The sequence below is a fragment of the Bidens hawaiensis genome, unplaced genomic scaffold, assembly GCF_021521415.1.
Source record: "Bidens hawaiensis isolate Kalapana, Puna unplaced genomic scaffold, B.hawaiensis_p1.1 tig00022893_1, whole genome shotgun sequence".
NCBI classification, from domain to species: Eukaryota; Viridiplantae; Streptophyta; class Magnoliopsida; order Asterales; family Asteraceae; genus Bidens; species Bidens hawaiensis.
Window position 1 is genome coordinate 260,308 of NW_027493579.1, and position 16,252 is coordinate 276,559.

General features: G+C 33.5%; 2 protein-coding genes and 1 pseudogene across 2 annotated transcripts; all 3 read left to right on the forward strand.

The window, feature by feature from the left end:
- Positions 1-2,587: 2,587 nt before the first annotated feature.
- LOC143566471 (receptor-like protein kinase ANXUR1 pseudogene) lies at positions 2,588-3,476 on the forward strand (annotated as a pseudogene).
- A 14-nt stretch (positions 3,477-3,490) lies between these two features.
- On the forward strand, positions 3,491-5,628 carry LOC143566464 (uncharacterized). Its single transcript, XM_077053160.1, has 6 exons — positions 3,491-3,622; positions 3,762-3,874; positions 3,967-4,294; positions 4,396-4,581; positions 4,669-4,769; positions 5,089-5,628. Exons 1-6 carry the CDS (start codon positions 3,497-3,499, stop codon positions 5,576-5,578), a joined length of 1,344 nt encoding a protein of 447 aa, XP_076909275.1. The 5' UTR covers positions 3,491-3,496; the 3' UTR covers positions 5,579-5,628.
- Positions 5,629-11,943: 6,315 nt separating this feature from the next.
- Positions 11,944-14,217, forward strand: LOC143566453 (putative F-box protein PP2-B2). The gene is made up of 3 exons (XM_077053151.1): positions 11,944-12,105; positions 12,220-12,320; positions 13,768-14,217. The coding sequence occupies exons 1-3, from the start codon at positions 11,947-11,949 to the stop codon at positions 14,207-14,209; spliced, it is 702 nt and encodes a 233-aa protein (XP_076909266.1). The 5' UTR covers positions 11,944-11,946; the 3' UTR covers positions 14,210-14,217.
- The last annotated feature ends 2,035 nt before the right edge of the window (positions 14,218-16,252 follow it).

The window sequence follows — 16,252 nt, forward strand, 5'->3', positions numbered from 1 at the left end:
ACGAATGTGAACGTATGACATGTTTCCTGTTAAACTATAACTCACTCAGCATAGCTGACTTTTAGCATGCACGCAGGAAAATAGGATGAGACATCTAGCTCAATGGAGACACATGACATGAAATGAAGAGACTGACATCTAAGGAGGGAAAAGATGTTTCTTACTATGTTCAATTGTTAAAGACAAGTTTTAAATGTTTGTTTATGCAAGAATTGAATGTGTATGTTATGAATGGTTGAAGTTTTAATTATTCCACGAAAATTTTAATTAACTATGATATTTAGAACTGTGTTTATGAGTAAAATCCAACGCCAAAGTAAGGATGTCGGGTCTGAGGCCTTACATTTTCATATAATACGCAATAGTTGATTAAGGATGTACGGGTTGAAACAAGATATGCTGAAATCTAGCAACAATCCAAATGGTCATATAATAAAAGCACTCCCTATAACAATTTTCAGTAAGCACGTTCATGATATTGGCATGCGATATGTATGGGGAATGCAATAACATACAGAATACAATATTGAGGGGGAGCTGCAAACCCCACTATTATTTTCCTTGGCTAAAGGTTCCATGCGAAAGTCACAACTTATAATACACCATGTACAACTTATATTGCACGATTTTGTTAAGAAAAGTTGTTATTTAATATATATAATAATTGTAGTGATGATTATTGTTATATTATAACAGATTGGTATTATTTTTGGAAGAACAGGGACGAAAAATGAAATTGATGGATGCAACCAAACAATAATGGCGTAGGGACGTTGACTGGAAAAATTAAGGAAGTGGACCAAGCAAATAGTCCATTTAAAAAAAATAGAAAATAAAGACATGAAAACAAACAAAAAATAAAAATTATGTGGGTGAGTGAGAGAGGTTGAGTGAATCAACATCGTACTCGGTAAATTCCACCAATAGCAAAGTTATGATAGGGTCTGAGGAGGGTAAGATGTAGACAGTCTTACCACTACCTCATAGAAATCAAGAGGCTGCTTCCGATGAGACCCCCCGGTTGATAGTAGTTTTGCATCAAGCCTTGGACATAAGGCACATAACACTCAACCACCGGGACACCGGCCGATGGTGCGTGTACCCTTGTCTTTCTGCTATCAACGCCACCACATGATGCCTGATTAACCTTCCGTCACTTTTAATGTTATTTTCACAAGATTGGTAAAATATCATTAAAATCAGTGCAATTTCACGTTTGTCCATCCAAGGGTTCACACATAGGCCTGTAAACGAACTGAACGTTCGGTGAACCGTTCGGCTGGAAGTTCATTTATGTTTGTTTATTTAATAAACGAACGAACATGAACAAAAAAATTGTGTTTGTTTAAGTAAACGAACGAACATGAACACATGTTCTGTTCGTTCATTTATGTTCATGAACGTTCGTTTATGTCTGTTTATTTATGTTCGTTTATGTATTAATGGAAAATAATTAAATATTATCTGGATAGGCCATTTGCTTAAAGGTTTTATATTTGTTAATTTGTGTTCATTAAAGTTTGTTTATATTTGTGTTCATTTACATTTGTTCATACATGCTCGTTTATCTTTGTTCAGTTATGTACGTTTAGATTTTAAACAAACGAACACAAATGCCCATTTTTAATTAAACGAACATGAACATAAATATTTGTTCAATTATGTGTCCGTGTTCTTTTAAAGTTAAATGAACGGCCACGAATTATTCATATTGATGAATACATCGGTCTCAATCTCTAGGCTTTGCCGATTTTATTTGTGTTCGTTTGTGTTCGTGAACCGTTTATAAACACATTAATTTCCTTAATGAATGAAAATGAACATAAAAGCTCATTCGGTAAGTGTTCGTGAACCGTACTTGAACACATTATTTTCTTAACAAACGAATATGAACAAGGCCTTGTTCGTGTTCATTCGGTTAGCTTACAAGGATTAATTTTACTTCCCCACCTAGCTACTCTAGGTTGGGGGTAGGTCCTGATGGGGAAGTTATATATATATACATTAGATTACGTACCGCAAGTGGGCAAGAATTTGACGACAGGAAGTGAAATTAAAGCCAAAGCCGTTTCCATCAGTCCGTCCCCCTTCTTTTTTGTGTATTTGTGAAATTACCCCCTCTTCGCTCGCTCGCTCGCTTGCTTTTGTAAACATTCGATTCGCATTGCCTCTCAACCGAACTCAATCCTCGTAGTCGTCAATTTTGACAGTTTGTAAGCTGTTCTTCCCCTAACTCCAATTTTATTTATTTAGTTAGGGTTTCTAACTAAGATTATTGATTGGAAGTCAACGCAGGCATTTCTCATCTTCTGTATTGATTGATTGTTTCTTTCATTTCTTTGTGTTTATGATTATTATCCCTCAAATCAAATCAATTATATTCCATCCCCAAATTGCCTAATTTAGGTTACAATTTGATCCAACTGTACTGTTATAATTTATGTATATATATATATATATATATATATATATATATATATATATATATATATATATAAATCTGGCGTTTATGCAGCAGCAGCAGCTACTTCTCTGTCTGATCACAACATACAAAGAACACACACACACTTGTTGACCTACAATTATAATGGACGGGGACGGCGACTTAAAACATCTTCAAATCCCACTTGCAGACATCAAATCAGCCACCAACAACTTCCATGACGCCTTGCTCATCGGAAAAACTGCCGGTGGTTTCGGCCACGTCTACAAAGGACAGCTGCCTCACTCTTCCACCGTGGTTGCTGTGAAGCGCCTCGGAGATCCTAACTTTGGACGAGGAGAGTTCTTCAGCGAGATTGCCATGCTTACCCGCCTCAAGCATCAAAATCTCGTCTCTCTCGTAGGATTTTGTGACGAGGCTGGTGAAAGGGTTCTCGTCTACGAGTATCTCTCCAACGGGAGCCTTGACCGCCGTATAACTTCCACTCATCTCACATGGTTCCAACGTCTCAAGATAGCCGTTGGTGTTGCAAGGGGTTTAGCATATCTTCATGAAGCCATGGGCAATAACAATAGGATTCTCCACCGTGATATCAAGTCTTCCAACATCCTGCTTGATGAACATTGGACTGCTAAAATTTCCGACTTTGGACTCTCAAGGACAGTCCCCAACACCCTTGCCGGAACCCTTGGTTACATTTCACCAGAGTATATAGAGACGGGTTACCTGTCCAAAGCGTCAGACGTCTACTCTTTTGGGGTTGTTTTATTTGAAGTGTTATGTGGGAGACATTGTAACAATGATGACACAAGTCGTGTGCGCATGTGGAAAAATAGCTACAAACAGAAGAATAACTTACAAGAGCTTGTCTTTAATGATCTGAAACAACAGATAGATGGAAATGCTTTAAAAATGTATTCGGACATCGCGTTTAAATGTCTGCAAACTTCTGGTGAACAACGGCCAACGATGTCACAGGTTGTGGGAAAACTTGCAGCCGCACTTGATTGCCAGATGCTTTATCAAGGAGTGAAACCGACAAAGCAGAGGCATATGGAAGATCCTGGGAACAACAAAGAACTTCATATGATCGCTCTGGAAGATCCTCTGAATAACATACCCGAGACCGAACTAAAGATGCTCCTCCTCAAAGGGACTCTTATTAACTGGGGCAGAACGGTAAAACCTGACACACTATCACTGTTTCCCAATTCCAGTTATTAACTATTTATAATTCTGACACTGTAACTTGAAAACTAAGATGCCTTCTTCATTGAATTCATCAGACAAACTAAGCCGACCTTGTTTTTATGGACAGTGGTTTTCTTTAAATATGGATGGAGAGCACTGTGAAATGATATCTATAGCAGGATGTTTAACTTCTGCAAGTGAACCTCCGCATTATATACACTCGTCTGAATGCAATTCAAGGTGATATTTCCTCATCCTGCTCTGCACTCTCTTGTTTTCTCTGATCGTGATACACAAGTACATCATTTTTTGCTGTTTCTTCAATCATGCAGATTTGCAGGGGGCTGCTATGATCCATTTGGAGCAAGTTTCAAAACGCGTGTCCAGGCTCAATTCCTGTCTCCCGGAATCACATACGCTGTGAACCTTGTGTTCAAAAACAAGAGTAAAAGCCGATATATAGGCCTCGAATACAAGTTGAAAGGGGAGCTAAGCAGCTGTCATTCATTCGTATCAGATGAGAGAGAAGATGGATGGTTGGCGGCTGAGTTGTATCAGTTCACCAGTGACCAGAGAACTGCTGATCTTGAGATTTGGTTTTACACCGAGTGCTGTCCGACCATGCTAGTCGAGGGCATTGAGTTTAGACCCCTGAAGAAAGTAAGAGAACTCGTATTTCTTTGCAGAAAGATTCATGCCACATATATTTTTTGTTTATTTTTTTTTTCATTAGTTAAGTCTGATTTGGTTATGCTTTATAGGCAGACCATGAAGCGTTAATGGATGATAAGGTTGATATGCAATTAGACATACAGACATATTTTGATGATATGTTAAGCGATTATGAAGACATGATCAAGCGATCAAAAGACAGCGTGCAATGGAAAACCAAGAAGGATCTGTTCTCAATCCTTTGCAAGGGGTTTCAATTCAGTTACGGTGAAGAGGTAAACTCTATCTATAATTTCAAGATCAACATTGTTATCGCCCATTCCCTTAAGTCTCAACACTTACATGCTATTATCGATTTACAGTGGTTTTATCTAGACAAATATGGGAAGAAGTGTCTAATGCTGCCAGCAAGAGCCATTTTAGAAGAAGATAGGTGGACATGGAACTCTGAACCAGAAACAAGGTTCTTTTCTTATTTCTCAATCCTCATCTTTTTTTATATGCATACATGTGTGTGTACATTTTGTGACACCAAGCGGTAATATATTTTTGTAGCAGACGCCTATTGTTAACGGTTCACAACTGTTTTGTTTCCAAATATGAATATTTATATATAAGAATCACTAAAGTTGTTCTGTTTCTCCCCGTCAACGAGAAGTGGATCTTTTTTATAGAAAATAAAAAGGTTGAGCAAATTTGCATGTATATGAGATCGGTTTAAAGTTCTTTTTGGGTATATATGTTATCAAATTTTAACATTTTTGGAATATGTGTTTTCACAGATTTGAAGAAGTGGCTTCTTGCAATTTTGACATGTTTGGTATTTACTGCAAGTTCAGCTCCAAAATGCTGTCACCTCAAACAACATACGCAGCTTTCCTGGTCTACAAATTGCCACATGACCACGAAAGTGTTGATCAGCCTCCTCCTGTGCAAGTGGTCGATAAGGATTCAGATTCAAAAGAAGTTTACAATGTCTTTTTGCGTACCCCTCAAACCCCGGTCATCAGCTGGAATGAAAAAGAAGAAAGAACCTTTAACCCGTTGAGTAAACCAAAAGGTATAAAAGGCCTTCCAAAACAGGGGAGCGATGGTTGGATGGAAGTACAAGGACATGAATTCCAAACACGCGACACCATCAAAATGGTGCAAAAGAAGGCACAAGCACAAGAATCTGTCAAAATGATTTCCACACGTCTTAACTTCTCCAGTTACGACATGTCCCTCAAAGGGGTTATTGTGCAAGGCCTTGAGTTTAGGCCCGCCGTGTAGATTCTCTTCTTTATAGTTTACAGTTTGTACTGTGTATCTATGGGAGGATCCTACTTGTGGTGGCCTATACCACTTGTAGATATTTGTAGTTTACATGTGTACCTTATTGTGGATATACTACTTGGTATTTCTGTTTGTACTTTGCATTTTGCTACCTGTGATATCAGAGCATTCCCAACCTATCCCTGATCATATATATATATAGAATTAGGTTTATTTCAGAAGTGTTTTTTAGTGCGAGAAATGCGAGAAGAGATCTAAACCAATCACGTAATTTTCTTTTAAATTTTAATTATTTAATTAGAAGGCTATATCAGTAAAATGTGCATTTCTCTTTTTTTGGTAACTTTTTATAATTAATGGTAAGTTACACTTAAGTATTTTATTAATTAATTATTTTGTTTTAACTAAATTTTTTCGTTCATATCATTATAAATTTAGATTCATGAGATTTCTGTAAAACATTTCATTACAATGCCCAATTTCACTAATTTGGCAATTTTTTTTATTTGATTAACCATCAACATATATAACCATATATAATGTAGGTTCATTAATTTATTTATTTCATAAAAGGACCACGAGATACAAATTTCACAATTTGATTTCAAACTCATTTCATTAATACTTCAAAATACTACAAAATCCTTAATTATGATATAAATAAAATCAAGAGTTCAAACTTTTTCCAATCTCCATAATCTCATCATTAAACTTATAAACCAATAATGTTTAGAAAACATGACTAAAACCACAAAAAATAAAATCTTGACTATCTACTATCATGGATTAACCAAAATTTCATTTAGATTCAACCCCCCCGCCCCAAAAAAAAAGTTCTTTTCGTGTTTAGCCTTTTGTGCTTTCAACATTCTTCTTTTCTTCTCGGCATCAATACTGCTAGTAACCAACATCAACTGATTTTTAAAATCAAAACATACAATATAATGATGATCAACTAATTTAATCATATATAAACTTACGCATGAACTTGCAGTGCCTACACCGATTACAAATTACCTACACACCATACATAACTTACACATTAACTTATAGAGCCCTACACATAATCATACATGAACTTACGGAGCCCTACACAAAACTTATAGAACCCTACATAGATTATAGGTTACCTACACATAGTCCTACACATTATCAAACATGAACTTACACACTAACTTACATAGTCTTACACATAACATGCAGAGCCCTACACAAATTACAAATAGCCTACACATAATTAGACATGAACTTACAGAGCCCTACACAAAACTTACACAACCCTACACTAATTACAAGTTACCTACACACAACCAGACATGAACTTACATAGCCCTACATACATTAAAAATTACATATACATTTTACGTATGAACTTACACAGTCTTAGTAAAGTGACTACACATTTTCCACTATGAAAAATGCGTGCGGTACATGTAAAACATAAAACTATACAACTAAACTAAAAAAGGAGCCCCTACATATCTAGTAAACTACCAAAAAAAATGCAAAAAACAAAAATAGTGTTTGTAAACCAAGTATACCTACATAAATCATACACAAATATAATAAAAATGTTGTCATCGTCTTGCATGTGTAGGGATGACTTATCATAGTGTAGGCAATAACAAAATAGTGTTTGTATACTGAATAGAATATAAATGTTGCTGATAATCTTTAAAATTATATATGTATATAATCAAATTGATAAAAAAAACTCTAATTTTTTCCCCAAATTATAAACTCTTGGAATGAAAATTATGAAAAACAAAACATGAATCTATAGTATGATACCAGTGATGTTAAGAGAGCTTCAATCAAAAGAATTTACTAACCTTTATGTCATTGTAACCTTTAAAAAACATAATATGAAATCCAATGTCGTTTATAACCAAAACAATATTAAAAGCTTAAAACTACATTGATTCATACATCCCTGCGAAGAAGCAATTTTTAAATGAATTATAATGATTTCAGAAATTATAATTCTTTGTATAAAGATTTTGACAATTACTATCTTCAGAGAAAAATAAGGCATAGTAAGTGGAAATGGGTTTTTAATGATATACATTTGAATTAATTAAGGCTAATCAAAAAACCAATGTAACCTTTTTGCTTAAAAACCTTGTATCTTATTCCATTAGTAACTATTGCCATCATTACTTTTAACCATTGATTACACTTAATGAATGGTCAAGATCTATTTCTCGCACTTCTCTCTATAAATTCACTTCTCGCATGATCCATCCCCTATATATATATATATATATATATATATAGGGTTAGGTTAGAATAAAAACCCACTTGAGTTGTGAAAACTCTAGAAACTCATTCTCAACCACATGTTTTTAATTAAAGATTAAATCTTGTAGTCCACAATTAAAGTTAATAAAAAATGTAAAAGTTTATTTACATTTTCTCTCTCCTGAAAACATATATATATATAAATTACTAAAAAAATGTAAAAAAAATAGCAAAACATTTTTTTTTATGTTTTCGATGTTTTGTATTAAATGTAACAACGTATATTACATGTAACAAAAAAAACGATGCTACATAAGGTTTACACGAGTTTTCTCACTCAAGAGGGTTTTCAAACTATACTTCTCCTATATATATATATATATATATATATATATATATATATATAGGGGAGGGATATTTTGATAACCATGTTGAGTTTTAAGAACTTAAAAACTCAATTCTAGGCCACATATTTAATTAAATGGATTGGAATATGTGGTTGAGATTAAATCTGGCAAAAAAGTCAAAGTAAGAGAGATAATAAATATGTAAGTGGTTACACTAACTTTTACGTCCGTTACACATGTGTAAAAAGTCGACTCGGTGCGTAAAAAATTCTGTAATTTTTTTAAGTGTATATAACTTACATATATTACGCATGTGTAAAAAAAATTCGAAAAGAAAATCGTTACACTTAGTTCTTTCGAGTTCTTAAAACTAAAAGGGGTTCTTAATTGAAATCTCCCCTATATATATATATCATATAATTACATTAAAAATAACTATTTTTTTCTCTCTTATGTTTAATTAAATAATACTTTTAATATTTTTATCATTATCTTTTCTCATCCCTTCACTTACATAAATTTAACTTTCAGAAAATATTAAAAAGTAATACGGTGTGAATGGTGAAACCTTAAATTTAACTTTCTCATATAGCATTTCTCCCTCCTCTACTCACAACCACTTATAACTATATCATATATTTACAAATCTCCCTCGCATATTTTTAGGGAACGGGTTGAGAATGCTCTCAATCAATCATATCAATCATACCCAGCGGAAATCTCACCAATAGCAAAACTATAAGTAGGGATTGGGGAGGGTGGGATGTAGGCGCACCGTACCTCTATTCAATATAGATGTGGCTTCCAGAGAGACACTCAGCTATAAAAATCATATGTATGGAAGAATATAAAATGAAATCAAAGTTCAACAGTAATATAATTAATAATAACACTTAGTAATAATAATAATCTTAAATATATATACATGAAACCTCTCTATTTTCTCTCAAGCCACCAGATTGTTTTATTTGAAAATGGTGGTTCTCATGCATTTGACCCGAATTCACGGGTATGGGTTTCACCAAACCCAAGTAGTCATTAAACGGGTTATAACATCTCATTATATTAAAAATTAATCTTACCAAATATTTGTTATGAAAATCCTATAAAATAGAGATATAATAAAAATTAATATCTGATTAAAAAAAGATATTATTTATAATTATGAAACAATTTTATAGTAAAAAAAATAAGCGGGTCATGGGTCTCATCAAACCTAGATAGCTTTTAAACGGGTTATAATATCTCATTTATTTGTGAAACCCTTTCATTATCAAACCCTAAGTATATTATTAATTTCCTTACAATAAATAAAATTAAAATACAAAAAAATATATAAATATTAGAAACGTAAAATGTAAAACAAACTCCGTAATCAAACCCCAATTTAATTTCTCAATGTGGATTTAGTTACATTAGCGATTCTTTTTTCTTTTAAGTTTAACTTGAATGAAAAGTTTCACAAAATAATATTCAAATTATAACAAATGAACATAAACGAATAAATATAAAAATTAAGTAGATAATTCATTCAACGTTTAATTAAAAAATGAACATAATCCAACATAAATTAATCAAAATATGTTCAAGTATATCATTAACTTTTTACAATAAATAAACTAAAATCCAAAAAATACATTCATAGTATTATAAACAAAAATATTAGAAACGAAAAATTTAAACAACCCCCACAATACGGAGGATAACAACTAGTAATATATAAATATATTGAAATTATAAGAATAAATTACCACTTGTCATATACTACTAGTAAAAACCTGCCAGATATGGATGTGACAATTTACAACACAATTCTTGTTTTTTGTTGGTTTGTTAATCCTCCGCTGAAGTATTGCATGGTACTATTGTTAGTTATTTTCCTAGCATCAGTATGGCTATATCATAAACTTTACAAATATAAATAATAACAAACACATATAAGAGTAATTTAAAAATAAAAATCCAAGTGTTAACAACATGGCTCAACCACCATTCTTCATCAGTCATAAGTCTTACGCATGTCAATTACCTCAAAAGGAAAACAATCAAACATCTATTCACTAAATTAAAAGATTGATCCTAGTAATATTTGATTTATTATATTGACTAGTGTTATTTCCTTAGTTTCTGAACGAAAAGCGAAATTGATGCATGCGTAGAATGACATTGATATTTACGTGGTTTATTAGTAGCAGTAATATTTATCTATACATACATAAATATATATATATATATATATATATATATATGTATATATATATATATGTATATATATATATATAAAATACATGAGATATGGGCAAATCAAGATACCCATTTTTTAAAAGTTTTATAAATTAATCAACACATATAGTGCATCAAGGATAAAGGCTAAATTTTTAATTAATAGATAATAGTTACAGTCCTTTACACTTTACTCAACTTTTGTAAATACTAAAAACATTTATAAGTTTGTCCCCTTTATCTTTAACCCTCTATTTGAAAACATTATTAACTTTTTTTTAATTCCTTCTATATTTTTAAACATATTGAGTTTTTAAAATAATTGAACATACCGTTGTGACGTACACTTATTTTTTTCGATGTTTCGATGTAAATTTTATTCAATATCGAAATTCAGATTATAAGATACAAGTTAGTGGAGCATTAATGTACAAATCAATAAAGCATTATTTAAAACTTAATATGTTTTCATTCTTTAATGATAATTACAATAACTATACTTCAAGTTACAAAACTTTTGTTATTTATATGAATAATTATATATTTGCCCCTAATCTTCATCTATAAATTTGATAAGTTTTTTTTCCTTCTATATGGTTGAATATATTATGTTAAAAAAAAATACCGAACATACTGTGGTGACATGCTTATTTTTGTTGACGTTTCGATGTAAATTATATTCAATATCTAGATTTTAATTATAGGATACAAGTATTTTCTTATACGTTTTACAAAAATATGATTAAAAGAACTCAAATGATATAAATATCTCAATAATCAAGATGAACTCGATTTTAAAATTTCAGCTATAATTTTAAGTCGAGCTGAGTCAGCTTGGTACAAAGTTCGAGTAAAGCTCGAGCTAGCCTTGACTCGGCTAGAACAACTTTAAGTGTTACTACCCGCCGCATTGCGCGAGCACCGTATCATTAGTCATTAGTAGTTGCGTTAGTAATGGAAAGAAATAAGGGGCGTATGAAGCCCACGCATGATTACTCGATTAGAGACTTGTTGGGCGTACGACTATCTGTCTCCTACTGATTGCTTTGATCCATCGCACAACACACACAGCCTTCGTTCATCCGCCGTACGTCAGTGATCCACTTTAATTTGTAAGTTTTCCCCTAATTGTTGCAGCAGCAGTTTTTAGGGTTTCTAATTTGATAGTTTGCGGGAAATTATGCTTTGAATTAATATAGAAATGATTAAACTCCTATTTTTGTGCCTATGTGGAAAGAAAGCAAGCTACCAACAGAATAAATAAACTACAAGCGATTATTATATTTGATGCTCTAAAACAACAACAGATAAATAGATCATTGCATTTAAATGTTTGCAGAAGAACGGTCAACGATGCCACACGATGCGGAAGCACTTGCAGATATGTTTGGGCTGAATGGACCTAAGGCTCACATGCAGCCCATATGCGATGCGGAAGGACTTGAGGCTGCACTTGAACATCAGGAGCCCGAAGAGTTAATGTCTGAAACTATTGGCATGATGTTACTTGAGGCTGCACTTGAACATCTTGGGCTGAATGAACCTAAGGCTCACATGCAGCCCATATCGAACCAAGACACATATTGGAAAGACAAATTGCCAGTGGATTATGAAGACATGATCAAGTGGTCAAAATACGATTTGCAATGTGAAACCACAGAGGATCTGTACAATACTTTTTGCAGGGGATTTTCGCTCAATGATGGTGAACAGGTAAATTCTATCGGAATGATCCATTCTATCATAGTTGAGATCAGCATTGTTGAAGATATATACCGATATACTCATGATTTTAATACAAGCACTTATATATTCATTTGTTTGCAGTGGTTTTCTATAGACAGAGATGGCAAGAAATGTGTTACGGTGTCAGCAAGAGAAGCTTTGGAAGAAGACAAATGGAAATGGACGTATCTAGCTGAATCAAGGTTATTTACTTACTTCTCATCCTCCTTTCCTGTATGCATGTGCACATTTCGCGAGCTTGTTAACATAGGTTCTCAATGTTAGACCATGTGTAGTGGATAATGCCCCTATGGGGGCGTTGTGCGCCACATCACCATAGGGGCATTATACACAAAAGGGGTGTGGTGGATAATGCCCCTCCCAATCATACCCCATTATTATTATTTTTTCATTTTTTTAATAAAAATAAAACAAAACCGCATTTCATTAAATAAAATAAACATAAAAAAGCTACATTAAAATAAAAAAGAAAACGAAAAAATTAATAAAAGTACTTAAAACAATACAATAATCTCTTCTCGAGACCGGGCTAGAAGAAGAATGAATAGATTGCATATACTTTGCTGCGAGCGTAATTGCACTCGTAACCGCCGCCGCCGCCTCCTCGGCCGTGTACTCGTTATTCTCCAACTATCGCTTGATTATCTCGGAGGAAGACGGAGAATCCATTTTTTTGGTGATTTGAGTATAGAGATTTTTAGGAATTGTAGAGAGAATTTATAACATTGTGTTGAGGGTTATGGTTTATATATTAAAAAAATTGATTTTTTTTAGTTTTAGCTGCTGTCAAACGGCTATGTTTGACCCACTAGTCATCAACAACCCTCACCAGGGAAGCGCCCCCCACATCCAAACACCTCAAGGCAGTTGGGGGGGGGGGGGTTGGGTGGGGAAAGCGCCCCACTGCGCATGGTCTTACACTTAAATATCTATACTTGTGCTATTATAATACCTATATGGGATGAGGTTCATTTATGAACTCCTAAGTAATTAAATAATTCTTAACAACCATCTTTTTTTTTGCATATTAATATTATTTGAGGGTAGTGTTGCTACTCTTTATACGTAACTTTATAATTACTATTATGGGAAAATTCGTTTCTACACATACGTAAATTTTTTTTACAAATGTGTAAATCCGTTATTACATAGATATCTAACTTGTTTATTTGCACATATGCAAACTTGTGATTCATATATGCAATCATAAATTAATATATAATATATGATAAAACCACTCTTAAATAATATTAGATATATAAATAAAATAATTGGTTGTTAAGAGTTCTAAAATATTTAATATTATAATATATGATAAAATGCTCTTACATAGATATCTAACTTGTTTATTTGCACATATGATAAGAGTTCTTGAATTTTTTTGAGTTCTAAAAAGAACCCAACCATATATCTATATATGTATGCGTGTGCGTTCTAACATTTTATTACACAATGTCTTTTTACCTATACTTTTCTATGTAAAGAAAATTGAGAATGGCGTCATGTTAAAATTAATCAACATGTCATATGAGATGGATTCTAGTATGCCGAACACTTGCCTTTAAAATCCTATTGGGTATGCATGTTATCCAATTCCAACAGTTTATCACACAATATGTTCTTTTACAGATTTGAAGAAGTGGCTGATTATTTTAACCTTCCCAAATTTGGTATACTTTGCAAGTTTAGATCCAAACTTTTATCACCTCAAACAACATATGGAGTTTACCTTGTCTACAAGTTATCTGAAGGCTACAGGCATGTTAACCCGCCTCCTGTGCTAGTGGCTGATAAAGGTTCACATCCCAAGGAAGTTCACAATATATTTTTACGAACTCCTCAAACCCCAGTTATCAGCTATACTGCTAAGAATAAAGCCTTGAACCCATCGAATATGCCCAAAATGGAAGACCTTCCAAAAGAGCGGAGCGATGGTTGGATGGAAGTACAAGTACACAAATTTCAAACCCGTCCTAACATCAAAATGGTCTCTGCGCGTCTTAGCTTATCCAGCTATGACATGGGGTTTCAAGGACTTACTGTGCAGTGCCTTGAGTTTAGACCCGTATAGATTCTCTTTATGATTTGAGTTATACATGATAACTTCCTGTCTTTTTTTCTTGAAAATTTCCTAAGGTGAACAAGAATGTTTATTGTATCATGGTATGTATGTATGCTTCATAATTCCACTCTTTTGGAGTGTTCTTTCATTGAAACGTTCGTTGGATGTCTATGCAAACTACAAAACGTCAAGAACAGGAATGTGCTCCACAAAGGACGTAAATCTATCGCTAAGGGCCACTTATGACCAAATTGTTGAAATGAAAGATATCGTCTCTTGGTTTTGCAAAATGGTACAATATTTAGAGAGTTCCCTGGATTGTGAAACTTATGACCAAATTGTTGAAATGAAAGATATCGTCTCTTGGTTTTGCAAAATGGTACAATATTTAGAGAGTTCCCTGGATTGTGAAACGTTCATGTCTCGTGTTTCATGTCTTTAAAATAAGTCAACAAGTTTTTTATAGCTAAGTCGACAGGAACTATCGAACGGTTTTAGTTGAATATAAACTATTATAGTATGTAGTATAAGACTATAAGAAATCGATGTTTACATTAACTACAGTGGTTACATCATATAGATCGACATCGAGTACCGACCAAAGATAAGAAAATTTAAGGTCCTATTCGCAATTTAGGTGTTGATATGGTGATTGATTGTGGTAAATCAAAAAACATACACGATTAACAACTTATATTGCAAATATAGATTAAATGAATACAACTGTAAACAAAAATATGCAAGATGTAAACATTAATATGAAAGATGTAAACAAAAATTTACGATTAACAACTTATAACAGTATTCTCATGCAACTTAACAGATTAATTATCATTGGTTAACTAAAGATTGTTTAACGAGCTAAACCTTAGGCATCAACAATCGCTAACACACGGCACTGGTTATCAAACGGTCGCTGCCAGTGTGACTCAACTAAGGGCAATTGTACGCTTTCTTGCAATTAACTAGTCAGCACAACCCTATAAGCAATTATTATGGCAACCGACAAACTAATCATTCTGATCGACAAAAACCTAAACCGACTGAATGCACAGCAATACTAAATATCAATACTCATAGATTAATCAAAGAAAATTGCAAAGCATTCGTTCTAAAAGACATGAGAAAACTGAAAAATACAATACTCTACATCCCGGGTATGATTCGAGAAGATTCAGCCGCTCATGATCTTCAATTAGTCTTCAGCTATTGATTCAGGATGATGAACTACGAATCCTGAGGTGATCGGAGGTGATCCGGGGCTCCCGGAATCGCCCCTTGTCGTCCCAAAACGGCTGGAAGTCGTCCTCCTTGATTAGGGTTTGTAAAATAGAAGATATAGGTCAAAACCCATTTTTTCCCCGTTTTTCTGGCCCGTCGCGTAGCGCGATGGCCATATACCCATACCATCGCGCTACGCGATGGAAGATGACCTCATTTTTGGATTCCTCTCGTCGAGAAACCCAAAATTCATATATTATGGGTTCCGTAACTCATTTTCTAGCCCAGGATATGCTCGTTTTACTTCTTGGTCGCTTTTCGTCAACCTATCTTGTTCAGTTTTAGCATCGGCTTTAGGTTTCTCATCTAAACTCTTCCCGAATCCTTCTAACACTTCCCAAGACTTCAACTTATGCTCCGGTGTTCCCGATATATCATTCCATGCTCGTACAAGTCTCCAATTTAGCATCTTTAATGATCAATGACCTGAAATACAAAAACACGTATGAAGTACCAAAGTTCTAACAATATACTGAACAAAACTACATAATTAACACACTAATATATATACAAAATACCCGAACATCAGGCGCCACGCCACCATAGGAGCATTATACACAAAAGGGGTGTAGTGGATAATGCCCCTCCCAATTATTACCCCACTATTATTATTCCTTTCATCTTTTTAATAAAAATAAAACAAACCCGCATTTCATTAAATAAAATAAACCTAAAAAAGTTACATTAAAACTAAAACAATACATTAAATTAAAAAAATACGAAAAAAATGATAAAAATTAAAATAAACGTAAAAAAGTTACATTAAAACTA